The 19,876-nt window shown below is 50.7% G+C and overlaps 1 protein-coding gene across 5 annotated transcripts in view; it reads right to left on the bottom strand.

Annotated features, from left to right (window-relative positions):
* The window catches only part of Stk32b (serine/threonine kinase 32B), a 178,938-nt gene that overhangs the window by 124,915 nt on the left and 34,147 nt on the right, over window positions 1-19,876 (bottom strand). For 4 of the 5 annotated variants that reach the window (XM_070012411.1, XM_070012413.1, XM_070012416.1 and 1 more), the window contains exons 2-3: window positions 19,799-19,854; window positions 6,640-6,791 (exon numbers count right to left, since the gene is read on the bottom strand). In XM_070012411.1, coding sequence (XP_069868512.1) covers window positions 6,640-6,791; window positions 19,799-19,854 — 208 coding nt within the window. The remainder of the gene's footprint in view (window positions 1-6,639; window positions 6,792-19,798; window positions 19,855-19,876) is intronic. The other variant, XM_070012414.1, reaches the window with a different exon arrangement.

The raw sequence follows: 19,876 nt of genomic DNA, 5'->3' as shown, positions 1-19,876 counted from the left end.
GTAGGGAATGATGGGAGATGCTGGGCTTTGTCATCAGGCAGGTGGGTTACAACACCAAATCCCCGACATCGTGACCTGAGCATGCTCAGTCTTGTCTACCCAGTTGCGCTGGGCATGCTCACCAGATTCCCTTTCCTCACACCTGTATCGGGAAGGCCCTAGTCACTGGAGAGGGTTGTGAGGTGAGGGAGGGGTGAGGCCCTGTCTCACGGGGACAAGTTATATCCTCAGACATGACCTCAACCTGCGCCTGAGAATCGATGGGTCAAGTGTCAGAAATTGTGCGCGCTGACTGACTCCTGTCTTTGGACTGAAATCCACCTGGATGGCAACAGTTCGTGGGTGGAGATGGTGAACACGACAAGCCATCCTCCACCTCTGCAGGCTGGAGCTGGCCCGCGTGAGCCAGCCCACCGTGGATTCTCATCCCCAGGCTGCGCTTGTGGGGCCTTGTCCCCAGCTTCTCCAACTGTCGCCAAGAAGCAGCATCTGCCTCCTGGGACAGTCCTGCGGACTGTTAATCAATAATCCCGTGGAGGCCTTCTGGCTACAGAAAGCACGCAGGAGAGCATGAGCAGTGGGGTGTGGCACAGAAGGCATCACGCTAGGGCAGTGGGCAGGGAGGCAGGGAATCCCAAATGCAGCCCGTGGGTCTGGGAAGTCGGTGGGCAAGGCCCAGGCCTCCTCCGATGCAGGGAATTTCACAGTGAACCCGGCAGAAGAGACAGAAGGAAGAGCAGGGACGAGGGCCAGGAGAGTGAGGACAGGCGGCCTTATCACAGCTAAGTCTGCAATAAAAATGCTCCAAGATGGCAGCCAGGGTTGGTTCAGCACTCACTGCGGAACTGCCAGCCCCAGCTGCACCAGCCCGAGCCTTGGGAACACACAGTGCCTGATCACGCTCAATGTCGGGGAACATCCTGTAACACCCTCGACCCAGGCTCCCAGTCCCCTGCCCTCTGCAACATGCCATCCTCCAGGCTCCTACAGAGAGGACTAGAAGTCTGGCACCTTCGAAGCAGGAGCTGAAGCCCCCAGTGACGCTGCCCGCGGGGGAAGAGTCCAAGAAGAGGAACGTGTGCCGGAGGAGACAGCGTGCTGCTTTTCCTTGACCGCCAGAGGTTACCATGGTGACGAGAGCCCCCCACCCACCCCGAGGCACTGGAGATGGGAGATGTCACTAGTTGGAATTGGGAAAACCCCAGTATTCTCCCCGTGTGTCAGGGATGTCCCCTTAGCCCCAAGTGCACAGCTGGTGTCTGGAATCTCACTACTTTATAAGAGGAGACCATTACGGAGATGGAGGAAAGGCAGTAGGGCGCAATGGATGGTGGTCAGTGGGCCACTGTCAGCTGCGTAAGATGGGGTGGCCGTCTTGCCCGCTGTCCCCTCATCACCGCCCAGCACAGGGCCTGGCCTATCACAGGTGTGTGACAGCACTGAATGAACTGAGTTACTAAATATGAAAAGCTAGGGCTGCCACTGTGACCAAGGCGTGTTCTCCTCCCTGAGCGGCTTCTGCTAATGGAGGAAGCAGGTGAACACAGGAGAGCCCACCTGTACTGTAACTGAGCCAGAAGCAGGCACTACTCGGGGGGGAGAGGAAGTCCCAAGGAGGCTCCAAGGAAGAGGCTCCAAGGAGGCCATACCCCGGAATCCAAGAGGGCAGAAGCCATATTGCTTCTCATCACCTCTAAATTCTTGGAAGGATACACAGCATCTGACAGCCACCTGAAGTCCAATCAACACCCACTCTGTGGTGGATGGAAACATGTGGGAGGAAGTGCGTTCTCACAGAGGTCCAGGCAGAAGGAACAGCATGGGTGAGGGCCTGGAGAGATGAGGACAGCAGGACTTACCACAGATAACAACGAATCATTCGGTATGGCAACAAACTGTACCAAGATGGCGGCAGGGATAGGTGTCAGGAGATGGGTGGGTGGAATGTCAGAGGGGGAGCCTTGTCCCCTAGAAGCCTTGTCCCTAGAGGTAGCAGGCTTAGATTTGACATTTGATCCAACTGGAGCACACGGGAGACAGACGGCTGCGGCCGACCATTGAGGTGCTGGTTACCTCAATGGAAACACGCTGTGGCACCTGGCGGTGGCTGTGGAAGGGCTACAGATCCTTTGCCACGGTCCTGCTGGGGCCTCTGCCTCCGTTCACCCCCAGCCGCTCCCCCGGCACCCCTGCTTCAGACACAGCACTTATGCCTTTACTTTATGCATTTTTTTTTGTCAGTCGTGGGGCTTGAACTCTGGGCCTGGGCACTGTCCCTGAACTCTTCAGCTCAAGGCTAGCACTCTACCATTTGAGCCACAGAGCCACTTCTAGTTTTCTGGTGGTTCATTGGAGATGAGTCTCATGGACTTTCCTCCCCAGGCTGACTTAGAACCACAATCCTCAGATCTCAGCCTCCTGAGGAGCTAGGATGACAGGCGTGAGCCACCGGCACCTGGCCTACTTTATACCATTTTGCTTCAAGCAAAGGGTCTTAGAGTAGCCCATAGACACCCACGTATCAGTTTCTTCCATCACCACTCAAAGAAGGTTCTAGAAACACACGATTGCTTTGAGAAATACTTACACTGGCTTCAGGTGTCTGCTGTCACCCTATCTGGCCAGATACTCACCCTTATACTTGTTTTGACAGCAGATGGCAGTGGATGTCTCCCTCACACAATTTAAAACAAAACGTTTAATGAAACAGCCTGAGGTAAGTGGGAGAGAATTCTGAACAGCCCAAAAACACAAACAAGTTCCCTACCCACCGACGCTTAGTCAGACTCAGAGTCTAGTACTAAAACTGAAGTCAGTGGGAGCGCACATGTGAGTGGATTTAATGCCCCCAAATAGAGACAAGAAGTGACTGGAGCCCACGGTACCCAACCAGCCAGAGCCAGCCTCAAAGGTCAAGCGCGAGTGTCCCATTAACCATGGAGACCCTTCATGGGGCGGGACCCACAAGGTACCCCAGCGTCTGACTGGAGACTGGCACTGTGATGTCACAGACCAGCGTACGGATCGGAAGCAGACACTGGGAGCAAAATGAGCCTGCCCCCACTCGGCTGCTCAGGCTGCCACACAAACACCACCATCCCACAGAGGTGACCTGCAGCTCTCAAGCCGACACTGGCGTTCCCAGGCTAGGGAGCCAGCACGGCCCAGCTCTGGTGAGAACATGCTTCCTCTATTTCTAGGCTGCAGACAGCTTTCTTACTGTATTCTCTATCTAATCTCCCTCCCTCTCTCCCTCCCTTCTTTCCCCCCTTCTCCCCTCCCGTTCTTCTTTCCTGCCTCCCTCCCTCCTTTCTTCCTTCTTTTCCCTACCTCTTCCACTCTCCTCCTCCTCCTTTTCCCTCTTCTTCAGAGACCACAGTGCCTTCCTTTGGGGCCTCCCCATGACTTCCTCAGCGGTAACTGGCTCCTAAACCCCATCTCATGGAAAGCGGGTGCTTGGGCATATAACTGTGAGTGGGCACATGCTTTGCCACCTTATTGTTGGCAAGCGGTGGGACTGGAGCCCAGGAGGTCAGACTCCAGGCAGAGAATCAAGATGCCTCTCTCCCCTCCCCTACACCCTTCTCTCCCACTCCCCCTTAGCAGGGCTTGCTGAACACAGGGCTCTGCCCTCATTCTCTGAAGTATGATTTTTCCCCTTTCCCCTTTGCTGTGGTTGTCTTAGTCTCAAGAGAGCAGAACAGCTCCGTGTGAGAACAGGTGAGAATATTACACCTGACAACTCGACTGGGGTTATCTCAGGCTGTGGAGCGCAGCCGTGCATTCCTCAGGAGCCAGACCGTCAGGAAAACTGATCGATGTGACCTTTGCCTGGGCCAGTTACAATGGAACGTGTCACCAGGGAAGAAGAATGAGAAGGTGGAGAGTCACGCGCTCCACCGCTGCAATCACTCACTGTGTGACGTGCAGGAAGCTGAGAGAAACTTAACACAAGCTGATGGTGTCCCTGTGAACCAAGCAGGGGCTTCTACCCTGAGCAGCTGTCAAACAGGGGTGAGGGAGGCAGCAGAGAGAAACTGGGGAGGGGTGTATGACTTCAAATCCCAGGTTCAAGTCCCACCTCTTCTACTTAAGAGTGTCATGGCTCGGTGGCCCATCTGTGAAATGAATAGAGTAATAGACAAGTCCATTAAGAGGAGAGAAATTACACGAGACATATCAAGTACCAGGTACATGTGAGCAGCCACCTCCCTGGAAGAGCCTGAGGAGAGCAGGGCGGGGCGGGCTGGCCTGAGTTTGGATCAGCTCAGGTGGAGCTGCTTACAGCCCAGTTCTGCCCCTGAGCAGGAGACAAAGGCTCCTGCGCAGGACAGAGTGGACGGCAAGTGAGAAAAACAACTGTTATCTACTCATCCATTTCTCTAACATCACCTGCCTATCATTTGTGCTCCTTGTATATACTTATATATTTATTTATCATCCATCTATCACATATATTCATACACAACATATATACACATGTATGTATATGTGTGTACATATTCTTTCCGTAAGCAGTATTATCCTTTACGTAAAACACAGTTTCATATCTTCTATTAATTCTCAAAACTCACCAGCATAGAGTTACTATGTACATTAACAAGGAGGAAACTGAAGCCCAGTGACCTTAAAAGCAAGCCATAGGTTTGCTCCTTTCTGGTGTATAATGGCAATGCAGTGTCATGAAAAGCAATATTTGCGAAGACTCGTCTGCTTTAGCCAGCACTCTGTGTGAGACACAGGCACTGGCCACAAGCCTGCACAGGTGTCCTAGAACACAACTCTCCATGAGGAGATGCTGCACAGCACAGCTATCCCCTGGAAAGGTGTGGCTCAGGGCTGGCCCTTTTGGCAGAACCCCAACTGGCAAATGACCAGAGACAGCCTAGGCCTGAGGAACCCACATGACAGGGTGAGCCATAGATGGCTCCTTGTGCTTGCACCCAGAAGAGCATCACCTGGCTCGAAAACAGCCTACAAAGACTTGCTGTGGGGAGACAGCGCGCCACCAGACTACTCATTTGAAAGGATTAAATGCAAAATGGCTATGCACGTATTTTATACCCATGACATACACAATCACATCACTGACACAAAAATTCAAGAAAAAAGTGGACGAAGACTTGAGTAGCCATGGTGGGATTGGGGACAATTGTTGCTTTTTTAGGTACTTTACTTGCTGTCTTTTCTGATCATAAAGTTATTTGTAAAGAGTGCTCTTGTCAAGCAATCATAACACAAAGGTTATTCCTCCAAGTGATAGAGGAGGTAGCTCGTTGCCTGGATGCATGGAGAGCTGAGTGATGCTACTCAGACTCTGCGGTACCACGTCTGGTATGGGTTTTCAAGGGGGGGGGGAGAGAGAGAGAGGGAGGAAGAGAGAGAGAGGGAGGGAAAAGGAGGGAGGGAGAGGGAAATGCCTGTGTCTGGAGCATGCGCCACGCCTGCCTTGGTCTCAGACAGAAGAACTCCTTCCTCTCCACCCAAGGCTTAAGGAGCCGCTGGCATCATTGGTGACAATGAGCAACGGGGACATGCTGATGTCCCATCTGGGCCGCCTTGCTGCTCAGAAGGTTCCAGAGTCAGCTGAGCTTCTGGACACAGCCCCTCCTCACCCCTTCCACCACACCACACTCAGGTGGCCTTTACTCCAGGGCTTCCCATATGCCAAATGCTGTGCCAGACTCCAGAAACAATGCTAAGAAACAGCCCTGCTTTGGGACGTAGGCTTTGCTGAGTACAGGTAAGTGCACCCATCAATAATTAGGGTGCGTCCTGGTAAAGACTGTCCTGTATGGACACTGGGAAAGGTGGAGCCTGCAAACAGGAAATCCCACCTGAAGGGCACAGGAGGACCGAAGAGACCTTGGGGGAGACGGGGTCGGGATTATTTCAGAAAAAGGAGATACCACGTGCCAAGGCCCAGGGATGGAGAGCCATCACTCTAGGATATAATGTGGAGTAGAAATAATAGTCCAGGATGTGATGGAGAGAATGTTCTGGAACATGGATGTGTGAGCCACACTGGCAATTTCACACCTCCATGCTATGTGGAGTGAACCATGGGTTCCCTGTGCCCACCGACGTGATGAGTGGGGCTTTCTAAAAGTTAGGCTTCCTACAGATGTCTCAACTCGGCACTGTCATGAAATAAGCCACCTCTTTTCCAGATATGCGCAGACCTTCTCTCATTCCCTTCCAGCCCCGGTTATCAGGCAGGAGATGAGAGCTGAAGTACAAGTGAAGCACACACTGACGCGCTTTGTTGTTTGTTTTTTGTCAGTTATGGGGTTTGCGCTCACAGCCTGGGCGCTGTCTCTGAACTTTTTCACTCAAGACTAGCGCTCTACCACTTTGAGCCACAGAACCACTTCTGATTTTCTAGTGGTTCATTGGAGATAAAAGTGTCATGGGCTTTCCTGCCTGGGCTGGCTTCCAACTGAGATCCTGAGATCTCAGTCAGCCTTTTGAGTAGGTAGGATTACAGGCGTGACCCACCATCTCCCTGCACGCTAAAGTTTCCATCAGAAAACTTACACTACTCGAGCCTGGGACATGGTTCTTCTGTGTGCAAGGCCAGCGTGGCCTGGGCCTGGGGAGGAGCTGAGGAGGGGCTCACCGCAGGGGGGTGGCACTCACCACAGATTGACCAGGAACGGATGCTCCAGCCCTTGCATGATCTGCAGCTCCCGGAACACATTCCGCACCTCATCCCTCTCGATGCACTTCTGCTTGTTCATGTACTTCATCGCGTACATCTTCTTTGTGTCTCGCTTCTGCACGATGCATACCTGGGCGACAGCCAGAGAAGAGAGCATTCAGGCAACATGTGAAAGAAAAGGAAAGGGCAAGTCAAGCCCTCACTGGGTGCCTACACCCAGGGTCAGCTCTGTTCTGACAACCTGCAGGCAGAGCAGCCAGCGCTGGCTAAGCTGAAAGATGTTCACGCTTTCATTAACTGTGTTCCTGGAGGGCTGGCTTTCGAACACTGGGGAGTCGCTGCAGATTTGGGAATGTGAATGGATCTGCCCTGTCCTCCAGGAACCAGTCAGGAGGAAAACAGGCAAAGGCACCTGCGGAGCAAGGCCCTGGGACGTGTGTGCACGTGGGGCAGGACCCCTGGTCCAGCTCTCTCCACAGCCTGAAAGCCGAGGCTGAGATGACAGTCTGCAGTGTTCAGAGAGAGCAAGAGGCTCGTCTGTCAACAATGGACAGAGGCTTCTGGGAGAGCTGTAGGGGTGTCACCTTGGCTCAGAGTGGCTTAGAGGTGGAGGAGACTCTTTAAAATTAATTCCGGCTTCCGGGTAGAGTTGAAGATGACACCACCAGTGCTTAGAAGTTTGGCTTGGAGGGCAAGAAATAGATTCATGGAGCTGGAAAGTTTGGGTTTATTAAAAGAGCTGTGGGGAGGTGAATGGCCAGGAGCCGGGGAGGGGGGAGCACCTGATTCATTGGCCCCTTGGGCCTGACCAAGGGAACTGAGGGTTTGCGTGAGGCATTTGAGAAATGCTCTGCTCCCCAGCAACACCGAGCTGAGAAGGCTGGTCCAGGGGTCAGGAGAATGGACTCTGCCTGTGGCCCCTTGGGCCTGAGGAGGACAGTGTCCATGGGTCCCACTTCCTCCTGGGCCAGGCAGGGCTGGGAGATGGGAAGTCCACCTGGCCAACGTCAAATAAAAAGAGCAGACAAGGCCAATGCACTGAGTTGAGACAGGGTCTGGCGGCAAGTCAGATACACAGTTTGAGCTCTGCATCCAATCTAACCCAGGCTTCAGTCCTATCTGCTGTGTGACCCTGGATGGGCTCAGCTGACTTCTCTGAGCTTCAGGGCGCTCTGCAGAGCTGCTGATCCGTCACCATGTGAGATCAGAGCGGCAGTTTAGCAATGTGCAGCCTGGAAGAGCCCTGGCAGGGCCCAAAGACGCTGTCCCCTTGACCTCTGGACAGTGACGGATACAAGTCTGCCGTGTACATCACCCAGTGTGGGGTGTTTTCCTTACAGCTGCTCCTGTGGAGGAAGACTGTGGGGTACAGGCAAGGGCCCAGTGGAGCCATGTTGAAGTAGGGTAGGTCCTAAGTCAAATGGCAAGAACTGTCCTCAGTCGAGGAAGGGAGAACACATGCAGAGGGCAGAGGCTGGGGAACCTGGGGCAAAGCCTCTACTTGGACAGGTTGAGCATCAGCTGCAGCAGGCCCTGCCAGGGGGAGGGGGGGCACATGGCGACGGGGGTAGGAGGGACTAGCCCTGCAGACGTCCACAGACGAGGCTTCAGCCTTCCTCCTTCCAGCCTGGGGGTTGTTTCCTTCCTGGGTGCCTGCACGCTGGACTTCCACTTCGGAAGTGCAGAATCTGCTGCCATGGGCCACCGTTGCACTAGCCCCGGGGAGGAAGCGGGGCCTCATCCACCCGCGTCCCCCCACGTGGCAAACTCGCTCAGTCAGCTGCTCTGCCCCTGAGAAACAGGTCTGCAGAGCCAACCTCCAGGTCTGCAGGCACCAGAACCCCAAACGGGTGCTCTGAGCACTGGACGGAGGACCGGGAAGGAGTCACTCGTCACCTCGAGCAGCTCCGTCCAGGTCCGAGGAGCCTCCACCTTCAGGGGGAAGACGAGGCCTCGGCGGTACCAGGGCTCCTTAGTGGCTGCCCGGAGCCCCTGTCCATAGGATAACACCACTAGAGCAAGCCTTGGGCAAAGCCACCCAGCGTCAGAGGCAAAGGCGTAGTCGACACTCCTCCTCCGTCTCATTCGTGTAGGCTTTGGTATGATTGTCTGTAGGTCGTGTTGGGACAGGTCAATGAATTCTTCAGGGCACATGGCTAGGGAAGCAAGGACATTTCCTCAGAGCATCTTTTCTCTCCAGGACTATCATCTTCAACCAGGGGCCGGTGACAGAGAAGCACAGAGCCAGGTCACACAGCCTGGAAAGCCCCTCCCGCCTCAGCTCCCAGAAAGGCTACAGCTCTTCCCTTGCCGGTCCCAGGGCAGACGCTGGGCAGACCCCTCTCTGAGCCTCCCCACCTCTACCTCTGCTGGACTGGCTCTCAGTGAACTACTGGATGAGGAAACGGCTGCAGCCTCTCGTTCAAAGACATCCGTTTTCTTGCAGAAGCAAGATTCTGGGAACAGCCGTAGGGAGGAAATTAGAATTGATGTGGTTATCAATGAGAGGGAGCAGGCTTCCATTGCTCAAATAATTAGGCTGTGTGTGTGTGCCAGTCCTGGCACTTGAACTCAGGGCTCGGGTGCTGTCCCTGAGCCTTTGTGCTTAAGATCGGCACTCTACCACTTGAGCCACAGCTGCACGTCCAGCTTTTTGGTGGTTAATAGGAGATAGTCTCACAGACATTACTGCTTGGGCTGGCTTCAAGCCATAATTCTCAGATCTTAAGCCACCTGGGTAGCTAGGATTGCAGGTGTGAGCTGCTGGTGGGTGTGTGGCTCACATACTTGACTTTTAACCACAGATAAGTGACTTTTAATCCACACCCCCTGCCCTTTCTCTTTTATTATTGCAGTTTTCTCCAAGGTAACTGAGATCTGTGATACATGTGCTTAGAGCCACAGTTGTAGCCAAGATCTGTTGGAGATCTTTATGCTTTCATAAAAGAGAATCACTACACATGGTCTCAACTATCTACCCACACCACTCTTCTGGTCTCTCCTACCCTGAACAAGGAGGTAATGTCTAGAGCTGCAACAGCCCCTTGTGAGCCCTCAAGACGTCATGTTGTCCGAGGTCTTGGAGTTTTGTGGGCTACTCGGACAGGACATGAGAATAAAACCACTGTCCACTGCTGTGAGGTACAACTCCTTGCCTTCTGCCACCGGCTTCCGAACCCTTGTAATGCCTTCCTGCTTCTCCAGTGGTGCACAGCTGGGACCCACCACCACGGATCAAACTGGCCTGCACAACGGTTTAAGGGGACTCTTGAAGAGGGAAGTCTCTCTGTGCATACATCCTGTGCCTGTCTGCCTGCAGGATGTGACAGGTGCACCAAGCAGGGAGGCAGCCAGCACCCCAAAGTCACTTCCATGGGCCTGGGGACCCTGCAGGGGGTGTGGCCTGTCCCCACAGGGCTCCAAAGAGAGGCCCTACAAGACTCACATGGCTTGGTACTTTACTCCAAAACTACTGCCCACCCACCACCATCATAGCAACAGAGACAGCGCTGCAAAACAAAAGTGTCCCATCTACATGGGAGGCCCCCGAGACTGGCCGCAGGTGGCTGACAGGTGCCCTGGAATGCCAGGGAGCTGCGCGCATCCTGAGTTCACCTGCGGCATCTCAATGGGAGGTGACAGGTGGCAGACAGCCTTGGATAATTCAAACAGTGGTGCTGAGGGATATGTTGCATTTCCTCCAATCCCCACACTCAAGTCCTCATCTGTGGACCACAGAATGTGACGATGGGGTCGTGGAAGTGAAGGAGGTGAAGGAGGTCCCCGGGATGGCCTTATCCACGCTGCCCCGTCCTCCTCAGAGAAGGCGGCCAGAGCCCAGATGCACAGGGGGAGGCTGGCGTGAGGACCAGGGAGAAAGGAGGGGTCTGAACACAAGTCACCGGGTGAAGAAGAATCTTCTCTGCAGACCCTGATCTCAGACTGTAGCTCCCAGGGCTGGGAGACATGGCCTGAGATACAGACCCATGCTGCTGCCTCCTGTCCTGAAGGGATGGAGAGGGTTGGGGGTTTGACCTGAGAGACAGGATTGGATGAATGGCCGCTGGCAGGGTAAGCATGTACACAGTACACACACGGCACAGGGGACTTGGTGTGCAGGAGCTCCTCCTGTGGCAGGTGGAGGAGCATGGGACAACTGCAAGAGGTGGCAGTGTTTAAATAGTGCTACACGCACGCACACACACACACACACACACGCACACACACACACGCACACGCACACACGCACACGCACACACACACACACACACACACACACACACACACAGAGAGCTCCTTTCAGAACCACCATGGGAGACAGAAACATCAGGAAACAGCAGTGTCCGTTTGGAGACAAGGTCCAGGCCCGGTGCCTCCACTCCACGCCCCGTTCATTCTGGGGTGAGGGAGACTGGAAGCGCTGACAGATGGGTAAAGGTTCCTCTGGCAGTGGAAGAGGAAGGAAATGCAAATGAGCTGGCCAGGAGGCCTCACGCCCTTGGCCAGGCCAGGCTAGGAAGGACACAACAGGCCGCAGTTCCTGAAGTCTTTACTGCATAAAGTCCCCAGGAGCTGGCCAACTCCTCCAAGTGTACCTCCAGCCAACCAGGACCGGATTCATGTGATGTACATAAATGTCCCACTGAAGAGAAATGCATTCCACCCTCCAGAAAGATGTTGGAAAGAAACACGAAGGCTTCCCCCCACACCTTGCAGCGTTCTAAAAGTCATTCTGACCTAAGAGTAACAGCTCACTCAGGCCTCAAAGAACTCAGGCAACTTGCCCAGAAGCGGCTGGTGGGGCCAGGCTTTCGAGCCCATGTTCACTAACTTTTCTGCTGCCAGTTCATTAATTCATGCAGTTTCCTGAAGTGAGCAACCATACCCTGAGCCCTGTTGGTGTAGCCGCGGTGCTGGGCACTGGGTAGATGCGGGCTGTCCTGTGGCCACTGCTGACTCTGGCCGCCAGGCCAGAGTCTCTCCTTTTCTCTGCGATGTTCTTTCTGCAAGATCTTCAGGTGGTGTTTCCTTCTCAGCAGTTCGATCTGAGTTTAAGTGTCTCAGTGGGTCACCGCTGTTCTCAGCAGCCTCTGCCCCCAGCAAACTACCAGCTTGATGGTGTCAGCCCTTCCCACACCCCACCTCCTACAGCCTGCTTGCCACACACAGAGACCTAGAAAAACAGAAGGGCAGGGCACTTGTTCCTAACTGTCTACTATGCCCCCAATCCTGCCAGGCGTCCCGCAGAGTGCCACCACCTTTGAGGCCCAGTCATTTAAAAGATGAAAAGTATTTATTTTGATGCCAATACTGGGGTTCGAAGTCAGGGCCTGGACACTGTGCCTTGGCTTTTTCCCTGTTACTCTTAACACTTGAGCCACGGCTCCACTTTCAGCTTCTAGGTGAATATGAGTCTTATGGTCATTCCTGCCCAGGCTAGCTTTGAATCTCAATCCTTGTATCTCAGCCTCTTAAGTAGCTAGGATTATAGGCATGAGCCATCAGTGCCTGGATTAAAGTAATACATTTTTTAAGGGGAAAAATACACTGATAAGCCAAATGTTTTTGAGCATTCAAACTGACAAGCGCATACACAAACCCTCATCCTTGCTTAACCCCTACACGGATCTGTTGCATTCTGGGAACTCGGCTGGATAGTCTGCCTTTAAAGATGTTTTCACAATGGATTTGTTTGCGGCTTTGAAGGCCTGGCAGGGGGGAGAGGGACGCCTGATCGGATGCCTGGGTATGGAAATGGTCAGCACCTCCGCAACACGTGCTCCATTTTAATCCAGAATCTTCCTCGAAGGGACATCAAGAGCTATTATCCCATAGCTCGTGCTGCTTTGTGCTAGTGTATATGCAGGCTGCCTCTGGCTTGTCTGTGAATTTCAATTAACTCCATGTTTACTTGGCTACCATTCTGCAGTGGCTTGAGCCGAGGGTCTGCTGGCCAATCAAGAAAGACACCCCAGCTGGGTGCTGGTGGCTCCTGCCTGCAATCCTATAGCTTCTCAGAAAGCTTAGCAGGGAAGGACTGCTGTTCAAGACTAGACTCTGCAGAGACCCCATCTTGAAAATAACAGAACAATAAAAGCGGACAGGAGATGTGGATCAAGTGGGGAACCTACGAGCTGCTCAGCCTGGACCCTCTCCTGCTGCGAAGGAGGAAGAGGAGCCTTCAGATGGAGGGGAAGCCAAGCAGGTGGGGGATGGGGGCCAAAGGGAACGGGGTCTAGGGATACTGGAGGTGAGATAAGGTGGGCAAGGGTGGACAGGTGTTTAGGTGCAGGGCAATGGGAGAGATTACCCCCCAGACTTCAATAACCCAGAGATGAGGCTCTAACTATTTGGCTACCTTGACCTGCTGATGCATTGTTAGATCACTCATTTACTTGTAGATATTCACTTCTATAATAGCCGTTCATCTGCATCACACATGATTAATGTGTGTTGTATGTGTCACATGTGCGTATGTGCATATATCACCATGTGTGTGGGTGCACATCACCCTGTTAGCAGGTGTGCGTGAGTGTACATCCATGCTGCATACATTTACATGCATATGTGTATATCTGCCTGGCTTGGTGGCTCTGCATATGCTGTGCTTTGAACACACGGATCATGACACCCACAGTGTCATATATTCCTATACCATGGTAACACTGTACTTTAAGAGGTGGGGCCTGGCAGGGGAGGCCTTTAGGTCATTTGCTCTCACAGGGGGCTGTAACACTCTGATCTCTCTGTTTCCTGGGTTGAGATGTGGCTCTTAGCTCTGACACATCCTCTGGTCTGTCACCGCTATCCTCACACAAAGCAATGGGCTAGCTGACCTAGGACTAGTTTCTAAATCTACAAGCTTAATAAACCCTGTAGTTTTAGTTCTACTGTAGTAACAAGGGACTATACTGTGTATGTACTTGTGTATAGACAAGCATCTGTACACTGTATATGGCTAATACAGAGTACCTATCTATGTATCCAGATGCATGTTTGCACATGTAGGTGTGCACATATTTGTAGAGTGGACCTTTACCCACAGGACTCTGTCTCCACCCACCTCTTACATCTGCTTTTGTCTTTAACCATCAGTCTTTCTTTCTACAGAGAAACCTACAACTTTATCCATTGTGAGAAAAATGGCCGCCCACAAACGCAGACCTGTTTTCTGCTCATACTTGATACTTGATGGGGAAGTGACTCGCCTTTCACCCCTGCACCCACGGAAGGGCTCCAGTGTGGTTCTCCATTCCTTCCCAGATGGGAAACCAAGCTGGAGTGGTCGGTTCGCTGCCTGGGTCCTGCAACTAGTGAGGGTCAGAATCAGCCTCAGTCCCAGATCTGAGGCATTTCCACTGAGCATATCTAATTTCTAGGCCTCAACTATCCCAGAACTCAATCACAAAAGGCTTATAAAACCCAGCCAGGAACCAGTGGCTACTCAGGAGGTTGAGATCTGAGGATCACAGTTCAAAGCCAGCCTGGGCAGCAAAGTCTATGAGACTCTTAGCTCCAGTTAACTACCAAAAGAGCTGGAAGCAGCATTATGGCTGAAGTAGTAGAGTACCAACCTTGAGCAAAAAACCTCAGAGACAGTGCCCAGGCCCACAGTTTAATCCCCAAGACCCAAACAAACAAACAAAACCTCAGCGAGTTCTCACTAAACTCAATAGACTACCTGCTGACTCTGACCTGGCTGGAAGACTTCAGCCGCACAGCATGGGAGTAAAATGAGACTGTCATGGATGCACGTGTGTGACCCGATAACCAGGGATCTTGTCAGAGTTCATGAAACCTCTTCCTAAGTGCCAGCTATCGAGCAAACCCAAGACACTCAGTACTTCGAGGCAGGTTTTCTTCCTCATGCTATGCCAGCCCACCTCCATTCTAGTTCATAATGGCCCTGACTCCACCTGCATGTGCCAGAACAAAGCTATCTTCTGTTCTTAACCAGAACAAAGCTATCATCTGTTCTCTTAACGTTAACTAATTCATCCTGAACATTGGCTGTTGGTGTGCATTCCACGTGAATTTATAGGTCATGAAGGAACTCCTACAGCTTACGTGACTTAAAAATTGACCTTAGAAAGCTTGGTTGGACTTTTCAAAAGATGGACTTGGTTTTAGGACAACTGATGTGGAAACTGACAGGCTCTTTGGCCAAAGAGCCTCGCAAGTGGAGAAGAAAACTAGACCCTTTCAGTGACGGCGCAGGCCAAGCCTCGTGCTGTCGGGCTTGTCAGAATGTCCTGAGGAGGCACAGAGAGTTTGCTCTGCCCAGCGAGGTTAGATAGCGGCGATAGGCCTCCACACGACGCTGAGCATGTAGTAGGTTAAAAGTGATGCTTCGAGGTTCCACAGAGCCACGAAACCTCAACGTTTGCGTAAGAACCACACAAAGCAAAGATCTCATAGGATCTTCAAATGTCTGGCTCTTTGTGGCTGCTAAGTTTGGCCACTCTCTATAATTTCAAAGCAGCGGTTACAAGGAAGCCACACTGAGTAAATGATGCAAATAAGTGAGAACCTGGGGCATCTAAGTAGCAGGAGAAAACTATTTCCAAAGATCAAGAATTCTCACCTCAACATAGTAAACCTATTTTTTTTAATGGCAATTTTTCAAAGTAGGGAGTAGAAGTGACTCATTACGTAACAGAAGAGCTCCATCTGCAGATGACGTTTCATCCCAAATCATCAAGGATGGTGACAAGGCTATAAAATCATTCATGAGAGGGACCGAAGCCAGAAACTGATGTCCAACAGAAACAGAAAAGTGAGACAAATATAATGAATTAATAGGAAACTTGTATCAAATCAGATACTATGGGAAATTCTTCAGGCTGCATGGAAATCATACCAGATTCCTTAAAATTAGATCAATTCCTTTAAAATGTGAGTAACTAGCAAGGATTACTTCCTCAGGAATTTTTCAATATGTATTTTCTGCTTACATGCATACACACTTAGGTTATTTGGGGATGCATTTAAAATTTGAGAAGCAGAGGCATTTGACTACAGTATAAAGGCTATCAGCGGTAAACAGACTTCTACAATTTCAATGATTTTGTATTTTATATGAAATGTAACTCAGCAGAGTGTGAAATTATATATACACATACCTATGTGTGTGTATAGATAGATAGGTAAGATGTGTACAATCCCTAGAGCAACCATTTAAAATTGTAACACAGAGTAGTATAGCCACCACATCAATTAAAAAAAAAATGGAAGGGGTTCCAGATACTCAACCCAAACAATACAAGAAAGAGAAACAGAACAAAAATAGAAAGGGCTTGGGGATGGAGTTAGCAGTGGAGAGCCTGCTGTACGTATATGAGGCCCAGGTTCAATCCTCCAGCACTTAAGAAATGATTAGAAGATTAAGAGGAAAATAAAGCCATGCAATATCTGAACCAAACCATACCAATAATCAACTGTTAATGAAGCAATTGAGCTCAAAGTGAGATTTTCAGAATAGACTCTGACTTCAAAATGTTGATATTAAATGGAAAGAACAGATTAAAAGCAAATGCAGAGAAAATATACCTATCATTCACAGGAACAGTAAACATGTAGAATGGGTGGCTATCTTAATCTCAGAGAAGGTAAGCTTCAACATAAAAAGCATTAGCCAGGAAAGAGAAAGGCATTTATTTCATAACTGGACCAATTCACTGTGAGAGGCCACCACAATCAGAAATTCGTGTGTATCTAACACAGAAGAAGCCAACACTAACAGAATTGATCATAGCTGGAGATTACATACAACTATCTCAGAAGTAGACAAAACCATTAGATTTGCAAAGTCAGTGATGACACTTTCGATTAACTCATCCCTAGCAACTCTGAAACACCTTTTAGTGAATAAATCTCAGTACATGTAAAGGAGATGAAATAGTAAGAGTATATTCTGGACCCAAACAGAATACCTTAAAATCAAGAACAATAAGAAATTTGGAAAAGGGGTACTTTGAAATAAAACAATACTTGCCTACATAATTTATTGGTTAAAGAAGAGCTCACAAATGAAATTAGAAAATATTTTGAGCTATATAATAATAAAATGCTATTTCAGGCTTTATGGGATACAATTAAAATGGCGGAAGCTAGGCACTGGTGGCTCATGCTTATACTCCTAGCTACTCAGGAGGCTGAGATTTGAGAATCAAGGCTCAAAGCAAGCCAAGGTTGGAAGGTTCATGAGACTCTTCTCTCCGATTAACCACCAAAATGCCAGAAGTAGAGCTGTGGTTCAAGTGGAAGAGCACTAGCCTTGGGCAAAATGATCAGGAACAGGACTCAGATCCTGATTTCAAGCTCCAGGACCAGCACGAAACAAAACAAAAAGAGTACCACCAATGGTGTCATGAAGAGCAAGATTTGACCAAATACCTGGGTCCTGTGGTCTGACCTACTGGGCCCGTAAGCCACCCACACCAGGTCAAAGTTTTCTATGTCTCATGTATGCATCAGTGTTGTCAGGATGATGACTCCTGACTGCTCAGCAGCTCTGTAATCATATGATTAACAAGACATCCAATTCACCTGACAGAGCAAATATCCTGCCCCCACCATATGCTTGCAGTTCCACTCGGTAGAATTTGCACCAGCTCAGCAATGTTCTGTGTAGGGCCTGAATCCCAAATATATCGTGTGGAGAAAGACACTGAAAAGCTCTATACCACAAAACCACTTGAGCAAAAGAGAAGAAGTGGCCAGGGAGTCTCTCCCTCAGAGAAGACGATCTGCCCCAGGAACTGAGTGAGTCACTGGACACTCCAGTCCACATATCAGTCCACCCATACAGTGCTGAGCTCTGGCTCACCCAGGACCATGTCTCATTTACTTTTGCTCCCCAAGAAATGAGTGCCATAGTGGTCAGTACACTGCATGTGATTAAAGGCACTTTGGGGGCCCAGCTGAGCTAGGCCACTGCCCTCCTCCTCTAGGAAGAGCCAGTCTTCCAAATGCAGGCTGAAAATTAGAGACTCATGTCCCCAGCATTCTTAGCAGGTATGGTGGTCACATGACCAACGACAACCAATGAAGCAGAAGAAGTTGGCTGGGAGGAATTGTGGGACGTTCACGTCTTAAAACCAGGAGGTCTGAGCCCCAAGGGGAAGATCACATCCTGCAAGGAAGGATGGGAACGGGAAGAATCTGGGTCTGCTGACATCTATGACCTGCGAGGCAACTGGAGCCAGAGGCAGCTTTGAAATGTGTCTAAAATCGAACTCATGCTTACTGTCTACACCACCCAAGAGCCAAGCTGGTGGCCCTGCTTGCCAGACTCTAGAGCAGCCTTCTCGCTGCTCTCCCTGAATCTCCCCTTGGCCCTCACACGTTCCTCTCGACAAGACTGCTGACGTGGCCTTTGATGAGCTTCTGTGAGCAGATCATGCTGCTTCTCCACTCACAACTCTCCAGGGCCTTCCCTTCTCCCTCTGACAAACGGCCTAAGTCTTTACCATAGGAGACAAGGCCTCCCGTGGCCTGAGTCCAGCGGACTCCTCCCACCTCCCCTTCCATCAGGCCTGCATAGCAAGCTTCTCACGGTCCCGGCACATGTCTGTCCGTGGCCTCTGCACCTGGGGTCCTTCCCCTGGGAGCCACGTGTCCCCTTCCTTCGCCTTGCTTGGGTGTCTGCTCCGAGGTGAGTCCAAAACACTGTGTGAGAAGTGAGGTTCTCCAGCACAACATCGGTGATGACAGGAACATTCCAGACTCCCAGCCGCCCAGTACAGCAACGGCTAGCAAAATGGCTACTGAACTATTGCGACTTCAGGAACTGGACCTTAACCATTGTATCCAATGTTAATTGATGTCAGATTTAATATCCACATGTAGTTAATGACTTCCCTCCTGGTGCTCAGCTCTCCTTTCCCCGCTGTGCTTCCAGGACATGGATTAGCACGTCATGTACACAATCATGCATACTGTCAGTCTGCTATCTTCCTTCTTTCTGAATGAACATCAGTTCTTTGAGAAAAGGCACATGGGTCTGGTTGCATGTCTACTGATCAACAGAGTCTAGGGGAGTGGCAGGCATGGAGTCAGGTAATATTCATGGACTGGCTCAATAAGAGAAGAAAAAGAGGGAGAGGGAGAGGGAGGGGAGAACTTGTTTGATTCTTTCTAGTTTCTTAGGTCTGACTCTGTAACTTCCCGGTGCTCTGAGCAGGGTGTGTGGTGCCTCATCATCACACAGCCTTGCGTTCGGTTCCCAGCCTCGGTGTTATCCTGCCTGTGGGCATGGACAAAGTGACCCCTCTTCCTGGGCCACCCAGCATGGTTTTGCATCTAAATTCCTTCACCCAGGAAATGGAAATAATTCTAGTTCCTGAAAGAGAAGACAAGACTTTGCATTCCACAGAAGCTCAAGGCAACTGTGGGCGAGGGACAGTTCTGAGTCCGTGGAGTAGACTGGGGCTTGTCCAGGAATGTTTCGGTTTCTGAGGAGTTAGTTTCTGCCTGCTCACAAGGTTTGTGTTTTGTTTTCGGTCAGTTGTGGGACCTGAACTCTGGTCCTAGGCACTGTCCCTCAGCTCTTCAGCCAAAGGCTAGTGCTCTACCACTTGAGCCACAGCGCCACTTCTGGCTCTTTCTGTTTGTGGTGTTGAGGAATCGAACCCAGGACCTCATGCATATGAGGCAAGCACTCTACCACTGAGCCACCTTCCCAGCCCCTGCTCACAAGTTTTGATAGTCTTCCACACCGGCCAAGGCTCACAAACCTAGGTCTGTGATAGCAGACACCAAATGTCTATGCTGCCAAAAAGAGCTGCTCCGTGATGTCTGCTGTTGGTTTATCAATCCCCTCCCAACTTTCCTCATTTAGATTCTCCAAGGAAGACACAGCATTAGCAATCTTGAAATAATCACCACCATAATTCATCCAAACCAGGGATGCCATGCTAATTCAATTCTCAGAATAAAATCATACCAGATCCAAAGAAAACCATTCAAACTTCCATTCACATTTCAAATGAGTGAAGCTGAAAACTGTTAGCAGGAAATTCCCAGCGCCCAGTAGCCCACACGGTGTTCACACACAGTGTTCACATACACACACACTTAAGCGTAGGAAATTGTGCTTTTGTGAGGAAATTTGTTTGAAAATGTTATCATTCTTACCTTTCCAAAACTCCCTTTACCAATGGCCCGCAGAATCTGAAAGTGGTCAAAGTTGACTACAAAAGAGAAAGAAAGGGA

Source organism: Dipodomys merriami, unplaced genomic scaffold (assembly GCF_024711535.1).
Source record: "Dipodomys merriami isolate MVZ:Mamm:240054 unplaced genomic scaffold, mDipMer1.0.p SCAF_9, whole genome shotgun sequence".
Lineage (NCBI taxonomy): Eukaryota > Metazoa > Chordata > Mammalia > Rodentia > Heteromyidae > Dipodomys > Dipodomys merriami.
The sequence above is the reverse complement of the archived record's forward strand: the minus strand, read 5'-3'. Positions and strand labels throughout refer to the sequence as shown.